General features: G+C 69.6%; 1 protein-coding gene across 1 annotated transcript in view; it reads right to left on the bottom strand.

Moving 5' to 3' along the window:
- vps45 (vacuolar protein sorting 45 homolog) overlaps window positions 1-11,801 on the bottom strand; it is a 59,356-nt gene extending 47,555 nt beyond the window's left edge. Inside the window, exon 1 of the mRNA XM_078206837.1 lies at window positions 11,626-11,801. Coding sequence (XP_078062963.1) covers window positions 11,626-11,718 — 93 coding nt within the window. The 5' untranslated portion in view covers window positions 11,719-11,801. The remainder of the gene's footprint in view (window positions 1-11,625) is intronic.
- Window positions 11,802-14,519: the final 2,718 nt, after the last annotated feature.

The raw sequence follows: 14,519 nt of genomic DNA, 5'->3' as shown, positions 1-14,519 counted from the left end.
GGGCAGGGCCGGGTTCGCACTGGGGTCGGGCTGTGTTCGCACTGGGATCGGGCCGGGTTCGCACTGGGGCAGGGCCGGGTTCGCACTGGGGTCGGGCCGGGTTCGCACTGGGGCAGGGCCGGGTTCGCACTGGGGCAGGGCCGGGTTCGCACTGAGGTCGGGCCGGGTTCACACCGGGGTCGGGCCGGGTTCGCACTGGGGTCGGGCCGGGTTCACACTGGGGTCGGGCCGGGTTCACACCGGGGCCGGGTTCACACCGGGGTCGGGACGGGTTCCCACTGGGGTCGTGCCGGGTTCACACTGGGGTCGGGCCGGGTTCACACCGGGGCCGGGTTCCCACTGGGGTCGGGCTGGGTTCACACCGGGGTCGGGCCGGGTTCACACTGGGGTCGGGCAGGGTTCACACTGGGGTCGGGCAGGGTTCACACCGGGGTCGGGCCGGGTTCACACTGGGGTCGGGCCGGGTTCCCACTGGGGCCGGGCTGGGTTCGCACTGGGGTCGGGCCGGGTTCGCACTGGGGTCGGGCTGGGTTCGCACTGGGGTCGGGCAGGGTTCGCACTGGGGTCAGGCAGGGTTGGCACTGGGGTCGAGCAGGGTTCGCACTGGGGCCGAGTTCGCACTGGGGTCGGGCTGTGTTCGCACTGGGTTCGGGCCGGGTTCCCACTGGGGTCGGGCCGGGTTCGCACTGGGGCCGGGCCGGGTTCGCACTGGGGCCGGGCCGGGTTCGCACTGGGGCCGGGCCGGGTTCGCACTGGGGCCGGGCCGGGTTCGCCCTTGGGCCGGGCCGGGTTCGCACTGGGGTCGGGCAGGGTTCGCACTGGGGTCGGGCAGGGTTCGCACTGGGGTCGGGCAGGGTTCGCACTGGGGTCGGGCAGGGTTCGCACTGGGGTCGGGCAGGGTTCGCACTGGGGTCGGGCAGGGTTCGCACTGGGGTCGGGCAGGGTTCGCACTGGGGTCGGGCAGGGTTCGCACTGGGGTCGGGCAGGGTTCGCACTGGGGTCGGGCAGGGTTCGCACTGGGGTCGGGCAGGGTTCGCACTGGGGTCGGGCAGGGTTCGCACTGGGGTCGGGCAGGGTTCGCACTGGGGTCGGGCAGGGTTCGCACTGGGGTCGGGCAGGGTTCGCACTGGGGTCGGGCAGGGTTCGCACTGGGGTCGGGCAGGGTTCGCACTGGGGTCGGGCCGGGTTCGCGCCGGGTTCACACCTGGGTCGCACTGGGGTCGGGCAGGGTTCCCACTGGGGCAGGGCCGGGTTCGGGCCGGGTTCACACCTGGGTCGCACTGGGGTCGGGCAGGGTTCGCACTGGGGTCGGGCCGGGTTCACGCCGGGGCAGGGCCGGGTTCGCGCCGGGTTCACACCTGGGTCGCACTGGGGTCGGGCAGGGTTCCCACTGGGGCAGGGCCGGGTTCGGGCCGGGTTCACACCTGGGTCGCACTGGGGTCGGGCAGGGTTCGCACTGGGGTCGGGCTGGGTTCGCACTGGGGCAGGGCCGGGTTCGGGCCGGGTTCACACCTGGGTCGCACTGGGGTCGGGCAGGGTTCGCACTGGGGTCGGGCTGGGTTCGCACTGGAGTCGGGCTGGGTTCGCACTGGGGCAGGGCTGGGTTCGCACTGGGGCAGGGCCGGGTTCGCACTGGGGCAGGGCCGGGTTCGCACTGGGGCAGGGCCGGGTTCGCACTGGGGCAGGGCCGGGTTCGCACTGGGGCAGGGCCGGGTTCGCACTGGGGCAGGGCCGGGTTCGCGCCGGGGCAGGGCCGGGTTCGCACTGGGGCAGGGCCGGGTTCGCACTGGGGCGGGGCCGGGTTCGCACTGGGGCAGGGCCGGGTTCGCACTGGGGCAGGGCCGGGTTCGCACTGGGGCAGGGCCGGGTTCGCACTGGGGCAGGGCCGGGTTCGCACTGGGGCAGGGCCGGGTTCGCACTGGGGCAGGGCCGGGTTCGCACTGGGGCAGGGCCGGGTTCGCACTGGGGCAGGGCCGGGTTCGCGCCGGGGCCGGGCCGGGTTCGCACTGGGGCAGGGCCGGGTTCGCACTGGGGCCGGGCCGGGTTCACGCCGGGGCCGGGCCGGGTTCGGGCCGGGTTCACACCTGGGTCGCACTGGGGTCGGGCAGGGTTCCCACTGGGGCAGGGCCGGGTTCGGGCCGGGTTCACACCTGGGTCGCACTGGGGTCGGGCAGGGTTCCCACTGGGGCAGGGCCGGGTTCGGGCCGGGTTCACACCTGGGTCGCACTGGGGTCGGGCCGGGTTCGCGCCGGGGCAGGGCCGGGTTCGCACTGGGGCAGGGCCGGGTTCGCACTGGGGCGGGGCCGGGTTCGCACTGGGGCGGGGCCGGGTTCGCACTGGGGCAGGGCCGGGTTCGCACTGGGGCAGGGCCGGGTTCGCGCCGGGGCGGGGCCGGGTTCGCGCCGGGTTCACACCTGGGTCGCACTGGGGTCGGGCAGGGTTCCCACTGGGGCAGGGCCGGGTTCGGGCCGGGTTCACACCTGGGTCGCACTGGGGTCGGGCAGGGTTCGCACTGGAGTCGGGCTGGGTTCGCACTGGGGCAGGGCCGGGTTCGCACTGGGGCAGGGCCGGGTTCGCGCCGGGGCCGGGCCGGGTTCGCACTGGGGCGGGGCCGGGTTCGCACTGGGGCAGGGCCGGGTTCGCACTGGGGCAGGGCCGGGTTCGCACTGGGGCGGGGCCGGGTTCGCACTGGGGCAGGGCCGGGTTCGCACTGGGGCGGGGCCGGGTTCGCACTGGGGCGGGGCCGGGTTCGCACTGGGGCGGGGCCGGGTTCGCACTGGGGCGGGGCCGGGTTCGCACTGGGGCAGGGCCGGGTTCGCACTGGGGCAGGGCCGGGTTCGCACTGGGGCAGGGCCGGGTTCGCACTGGGGCAGGGCCGGGTTCGCACTGGGGCAGGGCCGGGTTCGCACTGGGGCAGGGCCGGGTTCGCACTGGGGCAGGGCCGGGTTCGCACTGGGGCAGGGCCGGGTTCGCACTGGGGCAGGGCCGGGTTCGCACTGGGGCAGGGCCGGGTTCGCACTGGGGCAGGGCCGGGTTCACACTGGGGTCGGGCTGTGTTCGCACTGGGATCGGGCCGGGTTCGCACTGGGGCAGGGCCGGGTTCGCACTGGGGTCGGGCCGGGTTCGCACTGGGGCAGGGCCGGGTTCGCACTGGGGCAGGGCCGGGTTCGCACTGGGGTCGGGCCGGGTTCACACCGGGGTCGGGCCGGGTTCACACTGGGGTCGGGCCGGGTTCACACTGGGGTCGGGCCGGGTTCACACCGGGGCTGGGTTCACACCGGGGTCGGGACGGGTTCCCACTGGGGTCGTGCTGGGTTCACACTGGGGTCGGGCCGGGTTCACACCGGGGCCGGGTTCCCACTGGGGTCGGGCTGGGTTCACACCGGGGTCGGGCAGGGTTCACACTGGGGTCGGGCAGGGTTCACACCGGGGCCGGGTTCCCACTGGGGTCGGGCTGGGTTCGCACTGGGGTCGGGCAGGGTTCACACCGGGGTCGGGCCGGGTTCACACTGGGGTCGGGCAGGGTTCACACCGGGGTCGGGCCGGGTTCACACTGGGGTCGGGCCGGGTTCACACTGGGGTCGGGCCGGGTTCACACCGGGGCTGGGTTCACACCGGGGTCGGGACGGGTTCCCACTGGGGTCGTGCCGGGTTCACACTGGGGTCGGGCCGGGTTCACACCGGGGTCGGGCCGGGTTCACACCGGGGTCGGGCCGGGTTCACACTGGGGTCGGGCCGGGTTCACACCGGGGCTGGGTTCACACCGGGGTCGGGACGGGTTCCCACTGGGGTCGTGCCGGGTTCACACTGGGGTCGGGCCGGGTTCACACCGGGGCCGGGTTCCCACTGGGGTCGGGCTGGGTTCACACCGGGGTCGGGCCGGGTTCACACTGGGGTCGGGCAGGGTTCACACTGGGGTCGGGCAGGGTTCACACCGGGGTCGGGCCGGGTTCACACTGGGGTCGGGGCGGGTTCACACCGGGGCCGGGTTCCCACTGGGGTCGGGCTGGGTTCGCACTGGGGTCGGGCAGGGTTCGCACTGGGGTCGGGCAGGGTTGGCACTGGGGTCGAGCAGAGTTCGCACTGGGGTCGGGCTGTGTTCGCACTGGGTTCGGGCCGGGTTCGCACTGGGGTCGGGCAGGGTTCGCACTGGGGTCGGGCAGGGTTCGCACTGGGGTCGGGCAGGGTTCGCACTGGGGTCGGGCAGGGTTCGCACTGGGGTCGGGCAGGGTTCGCACTGGGGTCGGGCAGGGTTCGCACTGGGGTCGGGCAGGGTTCGCACTGGGGTCGGGCAGGGTTCGCACTGGGGTCGGGCAGGGTTCGCACTGGGGTCGGGCAGGGTTCGCACTGGGGTCGGGCAGGGTTCGCACTGGGGTCGGGCAGGGTTCGCACTGGGGTCGGGCAGGGTTCGCACTGGGGTCGGGCAGGGTTCGCACTGGGGTCGGGCAGGGTTCGCACTGGGGTCGGGCAGGGTTCGCACTGGGGTCGGGCAGGGTTCGCACTGGGGTCGGGCAGGGTTCGCACTGGGGTCGGGCAGGGTTCGCACTGGGGTCGGGCAGGGTTCGCACTGGGGTCGGGCAGGGTTCGCACTGGGGTCGGGCAGGGTTCGCACTGGGGTCGGGCAGGGTTCGCACTGGGGTCGGGCAGGGTTCGCACTGGGGTCGGGCAGGGTTCGCACTGGGGTCGGGCAGGGTTCGCACTGGGGTCGGGCAGGGTTCGCACTGGGGTCGGGCAGGGTTCGCACTGGGGTCGGGCAGGGTTCGCACTGGGGTCGGGCAGGGTTCGCACTGGGGTGGAGCAGGGTTCGCACTGGGGTCGGGCAGGGTTCGCACTGGGGTCGGGCAGGGTTCGCACTGGGGTCGGGCAGGGTTCGCACTGGGGTCGGGCAGGGTTCGCACTGGGGTCGGGCAGGGTTCGCACTGGGGTCGGGCAGGGTTCGCACTGGGGTCGGGCAGGGTTCGCACTGGGGTCGGGCAGGGTTCGCACTGGGGTCGGGCAGGGTTCACACTGGGGTGGAGCAGGGTTCGCACTGGGGTCGGGCCGGGTTCGCACTGGGGCCGGGCCGGGTTCGCACTGGGGCCGGGCCGGGTTCACACTGGGGTGGAGCAGGGTTCGCACTCGGATCGGGCCGGGTTCGCACTGGGGTCGGGCAGGGTTCGCACTGGGGTCGGGCCGGGTTCGCGCCGGGGCCGGGCAGCGTTCGCACCGGGGCCGGGCCGGGTTCGCACCGGGGTCGGGCAGGGTTCGCACTGGGTTCGGGCAGGGTTCGCACTGGGGTCGGGCAGGGTTCGCACTGGGTTCGGGCAGGGTTCGCACCGGGGCCGGGCAGGGTTCGCACCGGGGCCGGGCAGGGTTCGCACTGGGGTCAGGCAGGGTTCGCACCGGGGTCGGGCAGGGTTCGGGCAGGGTTCGCACTGGGGTCGGGCCGGGTTCGGGCAGGGTTCGCACCGGGGTCGGGCAGGGTTCGCACTGGGGTCGGGCAGGGTTCGCACTGGGGTCGGGCAGGGTTCGCACTGGGGTCGGGCAGGGTTCGCACTGGGGTCGGGCAGAGTTCGCACTGGGGTCGGGCAGAGTTCACACTGGGGTCGGGCAGGGTTCACACTGGGGTCGGGCAGGGTTCGCACTGGGGTCGGGCAGGGTTCGCACTGGGGTCGGGCAGAGTTCACACTGGGGTCGGGCCGGGTTCGCAGTGGGGTCGGGCCGGGTTCGCAGTGGGGTCGAGCCGGGTTCGCACTGAGGTCGGGCCGGGTTCGCACTGAGGTCGGGTCGGGTTCGCACTGGGGCCGGGCCGGGTTCGCACTGGGGCCGGGCCGGGTTCGCACTGGGGCCGGGCCGGGTTCACTCTGGGGTCGGGCCGGGTTCGCACTAGGGTCGGGCCGGGTTCGCTCTGGGGTCGGGCCGGGTTCGCACTGGGGTCGGGCCAGATTCACACTGGGGTCGGGCAGGGTTCACTCTGGGGTCGGGCCAGATTCACACTGGGGTCGGGCAGGGTTCACACTGGGGTGAAGCAGGGTTCACACTCGGATCGGGCCGGGCTCACACTGGGGTGGGGCCAGGTTCACGCCGGGGCCGGGTTCACACCTGGGTCGCACTGGGGTCGGGCAGGGTTCCCACTGGGGCAGGGCCGGGTTCGGGCCGGGTTCACACTGGGGTCGGGCCAGATTCACACTGGGGTCGGGCAGGGTTCACACTGGGGTGAAGCAGGGTTCACACTCGGATCGGGCCGGGCTCACACTGGGGTGGGGCCAGGTTCACGCCGGGGCCGGGCCGGGTTCGGGCCGGGTTCACACCTGGGTCGCACTGGGGTCGGGCAGGGTTCCCACTGGGGCAGGGCCGGGTTCGGGCCGGGTTCACACCTGGGTCGCACTGGGGTCGGGCAGGGTTCGCACTGGGGTCGGGCCGGGTTCACGCCGGGGCAGGGCCGGGTTCGCGCCGGGTTCACACCTGGGTCGCACTGGGGTCGGGCAGGGTTCCCACTGGGGCAGGGCCGGGTTCGGGCCGGGTTCACACCTGGGTCGCACTGGGGTCGGGCAGGGTTCGCACTGGGGTCGGGCAGGGTTCCCACTGGGGCAGGGCCGGGTTCGGGCCGGGTTCACACCTGGGTCGCACTGGGGTCGGGCCAGATTCACACTGGGGTCGGGCAGGGTTCACACTGGGGTGAAGCAGGGTTCACACTCGGATCGGGCCGGGCTCACACTGGGGTGGGGCCAGGTTCACGCCGGGGCCGGGCCGGGTTCGGGCCGGGTTCACACCTGGGTCGCACTGGGGTCGGGCAGGGTTCCCACTGGGGCAGGGCCGGGTTCGGGCCGGGTTCACACCTGGGTCGCACTGGGGTCGGGCAGGGTTCGCACTGGGGTCGGGCCGGGTTCACGCCGGGGCAGGGCCGGGTTCGCGCCGGGTTCACACCTGGGTCGCACTGGGGTCGGGCAGGGTTCCCACTGGGGCAGGGCCGGGTTCGGGCCGGGTTCACACCTGGGTCGCACTGGGGTCGGGCAGGGTTCGCACTGGGGTCGGGCTGGGTTCGCACTGGGGCAGGGCCGGGTTCGGGCCGGGTTCACACCTGGGTCGCACTGGGGTCGGGCAGGGTTCGCACTGGGGTCGGGCTGGGTTCGCACTGGAGTCGGGCTGGGTTCGCACTGGGGCAGGGCCGGGTTCGCACTGGGGCAGGGCCGGGTTCGCACTGGGGCAGGGCCGGGTTCGCGCCGGGGCCGGGCCGGGTTCGCACTGGGGCCGGGCCGGGTTCGCACTGGGGCAGGGCCGGGTTCGCACTGGGGCAGGGCCGGGTTCGCACTGGGGCAGGGCCGGGTTCGCACTGGGGCAGGGCCGGGTTCGCACTGGGGCGGGGCCGGGTTCGCACTGGGGCGGGGCCGGGTTCGCACTGGGGCAGGGCCGGGCTCGCACTGGGGCTGGGCCGGGTTCGCGCCGGGGCAGGGCCGGGTTCGCACTGGGGCAGGGCCGGGTTCGCACTGGGGCAGGGCCGGGTTCGCACTGGGGCAGGGCCGGGTTCGCACTGGGGCCGGGCCGGGTTCGCGCCGGGGCAGGGCCGGGTTCGCACTGGGGCGGGGCCGGGTTCGCACTGGGGCGGGGCCGGGTTCGCACTGGGGCCGGGCCGGGTTCGCACTGGGGCGGGGCCGGGTTCGCACTGGGGCGGGGCCGGGTTCGCGCCGGGGCAGGGCCGGGTTCGCACTGGGGCAGGGCCGGGTTCGCACTGGGGCAGGGCCGGGTTCGCACTGGGGCTGGGCCGGGTTCGCGCCGGGGCAGGGCCGGGTTCGCACTGGGGCGGGGCCGGGTTCGCACTGGGGCCGGGCCGGGTTCGCACTGGGGCGGGGCCGGGTTCGCACTGGGGCGGGGCCGGGTTCGCACTGGGGCGGGGCCGGGTTCGCACTGGGGCAGGGCCGGGCTCGCACTGGGGCAGGGCCGGGTTCGCACTGGGGCAGGGCCGGGTTCGCACTGGGGCAGGGCCGGGTTCGCACTGGGGCAGGGCCGGGTTCGCACTGGGGCAGGGCCGGGTTCGCACTGGGGCAGGGCCGGGTTCGCGCCGGGGCCGGGCCGGGTTCGCGCCGGGGTCGGGCTGTGTTCGCACTGGGGCAGGGCCGGGTTCGCACTGGGGTCGGGCCGGGTTCGCACTGGGGCAGGGCCGGGTTCGCACTGGGGTCGGGCCGGGTTCGCACTGGGGCAGGGCCGGGTTCGCACTGGGGCAGGGCCGGGTTCGCACTGGGGTCGGGCCGGGTTCACACCGGGGTCGGGCCGGGTTCGCACTGGGGTCGGGCCGGGTTCACACTGGGGTCGGGCCGGGTTCACACCGGGGCCGGGTTCACACCGGGGTCGGGACGGGTTCCCACTGGGGTCGTGCCGGGTTCACACTGGGGTCGGGCCGGGTTCACACCGGGGCCGGGTTCCCACTGGGGTCGGGCTGGGTTCACACCGGGGTCGGGCCGGGTTCACACTGGGGTCGGGCAGGGTTCACACTGGGGTCGGGCAGGGTTCACACCGGGGTCGGGCCGGGTTCACACTGGGGTCGGGCCGGGTTCCCACTGGGGCCGGGCTGGGTTCCCACTGGGGCCGGGCTGGGTTCGCACTGGGGTCGGGCCGGGTTCGCACTGGGGTCGGGCTGGGTTCGCACTGGGGTCGGGCAGGGTTCGCACTGGGGTCAGGCAGGGTTGGCACTGGGGTCGAGCAGGGTTCGCACTGGGGCCGAGTTCGCACTGGGGTCGGGCTGTGTTCGCACTGGGTTCGGGCCGGGTTCCCACTGGGGTCGGGCCGGGTTCGCACTGGGGCCGGGCCGGGTTCGCACTGGGGCCGGGCCGGGTTCGCACTGGGGCCGGGCCGGGTTCGCACTGGGGCCGGGCCGGGTTCGCCCTTGGGCCGGGCCGGGTTCGCACTGGGGTCGGGCAGGGTTCGCACTGGGGTCGGGCAGGGTTCGCACTGGGGTCGGGCAGGGTTCGCACTGGGGTCGGGCAGGGTTCGCACTGGGGTCGGGCAGGGTTCGCACTGGGGTCGGGCAGGGTTCGCACTGGGGTCGGGCAGGGTTCGCACTGGGGTCGGGCAGGGTTCGCACTGGGGTCGGGCAGGGTTCGCACTGGGGTCGGGCAGGGTTCGCACTGGGGTCGGGCAGGGTTCACACCGGGGTCGGGCCGGGTTCACACTGGGGTCGGGCCGGGTTCCCACTGGGGCCGGGCTGGGTTCGCACTGGGGTCGGGCCGGGTTCGCACTGGGGTCGGGCTGGGTTCGCACTGGGGTCGGGCAGGGTTCGCACTGGGGTCAGGCAGGGTTGGCACTGGGGTCGAGCAGGGTTCGCACTGGGGCCGGGCTGTGTTCGCACTGGGTTCGGGCCGGGTTCCCACTGGGGTCGGGCCGGGTTCGCACTGGGGCCGGGCCGGGTTCGCACTGGGGCCGGGCCGGGTTCGCACTGGGGCCGGGCCGGGTTCGCACTGGGGCCGGGCCGGGTTCGCCCTTGGGCCGGGCCGGGTTCGCACTGGGGTCGGGCAGGGTTCGCACTGGGGTCGGGCAGGGTTCGCACTGGGGTCGGGCAGGGTTCGCACTGGGGTCGGGCAGGGTTCGCACTGGGGTCGGGCAGGGTTCGCACTGGGGTCGGGCAGGGTTCGCACTGGGGTCGGGCAGGGTTCGCACTGGGGTCGGGCAGGGTTCGCACTGGGGTCGGGCAGGGTTCGCACTGGGGTCGGGCAGGGTTCGCACTGGGGTCGGGCAGGGTTCGCACTGGGGTCGGGCAGGGTTCGCACTGGGGTCGGGCAGGGTTCGCACTGGGGTCGGGCAGGGTTCGCACTGGGGTCGGGCAGGGTTCGCACTGGGGTCGGGCAGGGTTCGCACTGGGGTCGGGCAGGGTTCGCACTGGGGTCGGGCCGGGTTCGCACTGGGGTCGGGCCGGGTTCGCACTGGGGTCGGGCCGGGTTCGCACTGGGGTCGGGCCGGGTTCGCACTGGGGCCGGGCCGGGTTCGCACTGGGGCCGGGCCGGGTTCGCACTGGGGCCGGGCCGGGTTCGCACTGGGGCCGGGCCGGGTTCGCACTGGGGCCGGGCCGGGTTCGCACTGGGGCCGGGCCACGTTCGCACTGGGGCCGGGCCGCGTTCGCACTGGGGTCGGGCCGGGTTCGCACTGGGGTCGGGCAGGGTTCGCACTGGGGTCGGGCAGGGTTCGCACTGGGGTCGGGCAGGGTTCGCACTGGGGTCGGGCAGGGTTCGCACTGGGGTCGGGCAGGGTTCACACTGGGGTGGAGCAGGGTTCGCACTGGGGTCGGGCCGGGTTCGCACTGGGGCCGGGCCGGGTTCCCACTGGGGTGGAGCAGGGTTCGCACTCGGATCGGGCCGGGTTCGCACTGGGGTCGGGCAGGGTTCGCACCGGGGTCGGGCAGGGTTCGCACTGGGTTCGGGCAGGGTTCGCACCGGGGTCGGGCAGGGTTCGCACGGGGTTCGGGCAGGGTTCGCACCAGGGCCGGGCAGGGTCCGCACTGGGGTCGGGCAGGGTTCGCACTGGGGTCGGGCAGGGTTCGCACTGGGTTCGGGCAGGGTTCGCACCGGGGCCGGGCAGGGTTCGCACCGGGGTCGGGCAGGGTTCGCACCGGGGTCGGGCAGGGTTCGCACCGGGTTCGGGCAGGGTTCGCACTGGGGTCGGGCCGGGTTCGGGCAGGGTTCGCACCGGGGTCGGGCAGGGTTCGCACCGGGGTCGGGCAGGGTTCGCACTGGGGTCGGGCAGGGTTCGCACTGGGGTCGGGCAGAGTTCGCACTGGGGTCGGGCAGAGTTCACACTGGGGTCGGGCAGGGTTCGCACTGGGGTCGGGCAGGGTTCGCACTGGGGTCGGGCAGGGTTCGCACTGGGGTCGGGCAGGGTTCGCACTGGGGTCGGGCAGAGTTCGCAGTGGGGTCGGGCCGGGTTCGCAGTGGGGTCGAGCCGGGTTCGCACTGAGGTCGGGCCGGGTTCGCACTGGGGCCGGGCCGGGTTCGCACTGGGGCCGGGCCGGGTTCGCACTGGGGCCGGGCCGGGTTCACTCTGGGGTCGGGCAGGGTTCACACTGGGGTCGGGCAGGGTTCACACTGGGGTCGGGCAGGGTTCACTCTGGGATCGGGCAGGGTTCACTCTGGGGTCGGGCAGGGTTCACACTGGGGTCGGGCAGGGTTCACACTGGGGTCGGGCAGGGTTCACACTGGGGTCGGGCAGGGTTCACACTGGGGTCGGGCAGGGTTCACACTGGGGCCGGGCAGGGTTCACACTGGGGCCGGGCCGGGTTCACTCTGGGGTCGGGCAGGGTTCACACTGGGGTCGGGCAGGGTTCACTCTGGGGTCGGGCAGGGTTCACTCTGGGGTCGGGCAGGGTTCACACTGGGGTCGGGCAGGGTTCACACTGGGGTCGGGCAGGGTTCACACTGGGGTCGGGCAGGGTTCACACTGGGGTCGGGCAGGGTTCACACTGGGGCCGGGCCGGGTTCACTCTGGGGTCGGGCAGGGTTCACACTGGGGTCGGGCAGGGTTCACACTGGGGTCGGGCAGAGTTCACACTGGGGTCGGGCAGGGTTCACTCTGGGGTCGGGTTCACTCTGGGGTCGGGCAGGGTTCACACTGGGGTCATGCTAATTCTCTGGGACATCCTGGGCGCCATTCGGCCCCTCTCACCGTCTCCTTGTCCATCAGCAGCACCTTCATCCCGGGGCCGCTCTCCTCGATCATCTTGGAGACATACTGCTTGACAGCGAGGACCACATTCATGGTGGCGGCTGCTGGAGGGGGTTCAGGGGGACCGGTTGCAACTCCCAGCCCAGGCTGAGTCCCGCGGCGGAATGGAGGCCGCTGGCGCCGGGCATTCTGGGACCTGTAGTCCCGGGGCCGCCCTCCGCCCGCGGCAGGGGCTGACACTGCGCCTGCGCGAGAACTACAACCCCCAGCATGCCGTGCGCGGAGGGAGGGTGAAGGCAGGCGGGCGGGCTCCTGTGGCTGTCAACATCCCCGCTCGGGTAAATCTATTGTTTAGCAGGCAACTCACTGCCCTTGCAGTCACGCAGCCGGTCAAATTTAATTCACACTTCAGAGAAGTGGACATGAAAAATTCTGAATGACCAAGAGTACAAACATTCTTCTGAGGTTAAAAGCAAAATACTCTGGATGCTGGACAGCTGAAATAATTCTTACCAGGTCTGACTTAACATAGAATTTATCCAATAACAGGCCACTCAGCCCATCTAATTCATGTTGTACAGAAACCACCTCCCACCCCATTAATATAAACTTCTCTTCCTGCCTCCTTTGTGTGTTCATCTAGGTTACCCCCAAAATGTCCCTCTGCTCCCCTTAACCACTCGCCGTGGGAAAGAGTTCCACATCCTTCTCGGAATAGACTCCCTACAGTGCAAAAGGAGGGCCATTCAGCCCATCGAGTCTCCCGACAGCGCATCTCACCCTGGCCCTATCCCCGTAACCTCAGGTATTTACTCCACTAATCCCCTAAATTCTCCCTCAGTGTACCCGAACAGGCAGCGGAGTGTGGCGACGAGGGGATTCTCACAGTAACTTCATTCCATTGCATTTGTTGATCTTTCTCTACACCCTAGCTATGACATAGAAACATAGAAAACTACAGCACAAAACAGGCCCTTCGGCCCCACAAGTTGTGCCGAACATATCCCTATCTTTTAGGCCTACCTATAACCCTCCATCCTATTAAGTCCCATGTACTCATCCAGGAGTCTCTTAAAAGACCCTATTGAGTTTGCCTCCACCACCACTGACGGCAGCCGATTCCACTCGCCCACCACCCTCTGTGTGAAAAACTTCCCCCTAACATTTCCCCTGTACCTACCCCCCAGCACCTTAAACCTGTGTCCTCTCGTAGCAGAGATTTCCACCCTGGGAAAAAGCCTCTGAGAGTCCACCCGATCTATGCCTCTCAACATCTTATATACCTCTATTAGGTCTCCTCTCATCCTACGTCTCTCCAAGGAGAAAAGACCGAGCTCCCTCAGCCTATCCTCATAAGGCATGCCACTCAATCCAGGCAACATCCTTGTAAATCTCCTCTGCACCCTTTCAATCTTTTCCACATCCTTCCTGTAATGAGGCGACCAGAACTGAGCACAGTACTCCAAGTGGGGTCTGACGAGGGTCTTATATAGCTGCATCATTATCCCCAGACTCCTAAACTCAATCCCTCGATTGATAAAGGCTAGCACACCATATGCCTTCTTAACCACCTCCTCCACCTGCGGGGCCGATTTTAGAGTCCTATGGACCCGGACCCCAAGGTCCTTCTGATTCTCTACCGTACTAAGAGTCTTTCCCTTTATATTGTACTCCTTCATCCCATTCGACCTGCCAAAATGGACCACTACGCATTTATCTGGGTTGAAGTCCATCTGCCACTTCTCCGCCCAGTCTTGCATCCTATCTATGTCCCTCTGTAACTTCTGACATCCCTCCAGACTATCCACAACCCCACCAACCTTCGTGTCATCAGCAAACTTACCAACCCATCCCTCCGCTTCCTCATCCAGGTCATTTATGAAAATGACAAACAGCAAGGGTCCCAGAACAGATCCCTGGGGCACACCACTGGTGACCGACCTCCAATTAGAAAAAGACCCATCTATACACACTCTCTGCCTCCTTTGGGCAAGCCAGTTCTGGATCCACCGGGCAGCAGCCCCTTCGATCCCATGCCCTCTCACTTTTTCTAGAAGCCTTGCATGGGGGACCTTATCGAACGCCTTGCTAAAATCCATATAAACCACATCTACCGCTTTCCCTTCGTCAATGCGTTTAGTCACATTTTCGAAGAACTCCACCAGGCTCGTAAGGCACGATCTGCCTTTGACAAAGCCATGCTGAGTATTCTTGAGCATACTAAACCTCTCTCAATGCTCATAAATCTTAATGACTGTAACACCACATTCTGCACTCTCTCATTTCCTTCTCTATGAACGGTATGCTCTGTATAGCGCGCAAGAAACAATATTTTTCACTGTATATTAATACATGTGACAATAATGAATCAAATCAAATCAAAATCAAATTGCAGTGTTAATGTAAGCCTACTTGTGACACAAATAAATAATGATGTGTGGGTTATTTGTGTCACAAGTAGGCTTATATTAACACTTCAATGAATTTAGCATGGCCAATGCACCGAATCAGCACGTCTTTCGGACCGTGGGAGGAATCCCACACAGACACGGGGAGAACGTGCAAACTCCACGCAGACAGTGACCCGAGCCGGGAATTGAACCCAGGTCCCTGGCGCTGTGAGGCAGCAGTGCTAACCACTGTGCCACCAACTCTCTGGGTACAGACGTTTCTCCTGAATTCCTGTTTTGATTTATTAGTGACTGTTGTATGTCAATGACTTCTACTTTTGGGTTTCTCCACGAACTGAAATATTTTCTCTCCATCCACCGTAAGAAACTATTTCATAATTTGAAAGAGCTCTGCCGGGTCACCCTACGGTCTTCTCTTTTCGAGAGAGAAGAATCCTGGCCCATTCAGAATTTCCCGGCTGGTCCCTACTCTCACACTTGTCT

Source organism: Mustelus asterias, unplaced genomic scaffold (genome assembly GCF_964213995.1).
Source record: "Mustelus asterias unplaced genomic scaffold, sMusAst1.hap1.1 HAP1_SCAFFOLD_1823, whole genome shotgun sequence".
Classification (NCBI taxonomy): domain Eukaryota; kingdom Metazoa; phylum Chordata; class Chondrichthyes; order Carcharhiniformes; family Triakidae; genus Mustelus; species Mustelus asterias.
Note: the sequence above shows the minus strand (reverse complement) of the source record. Positions and strands in the feature narration are given on the sequence as shown.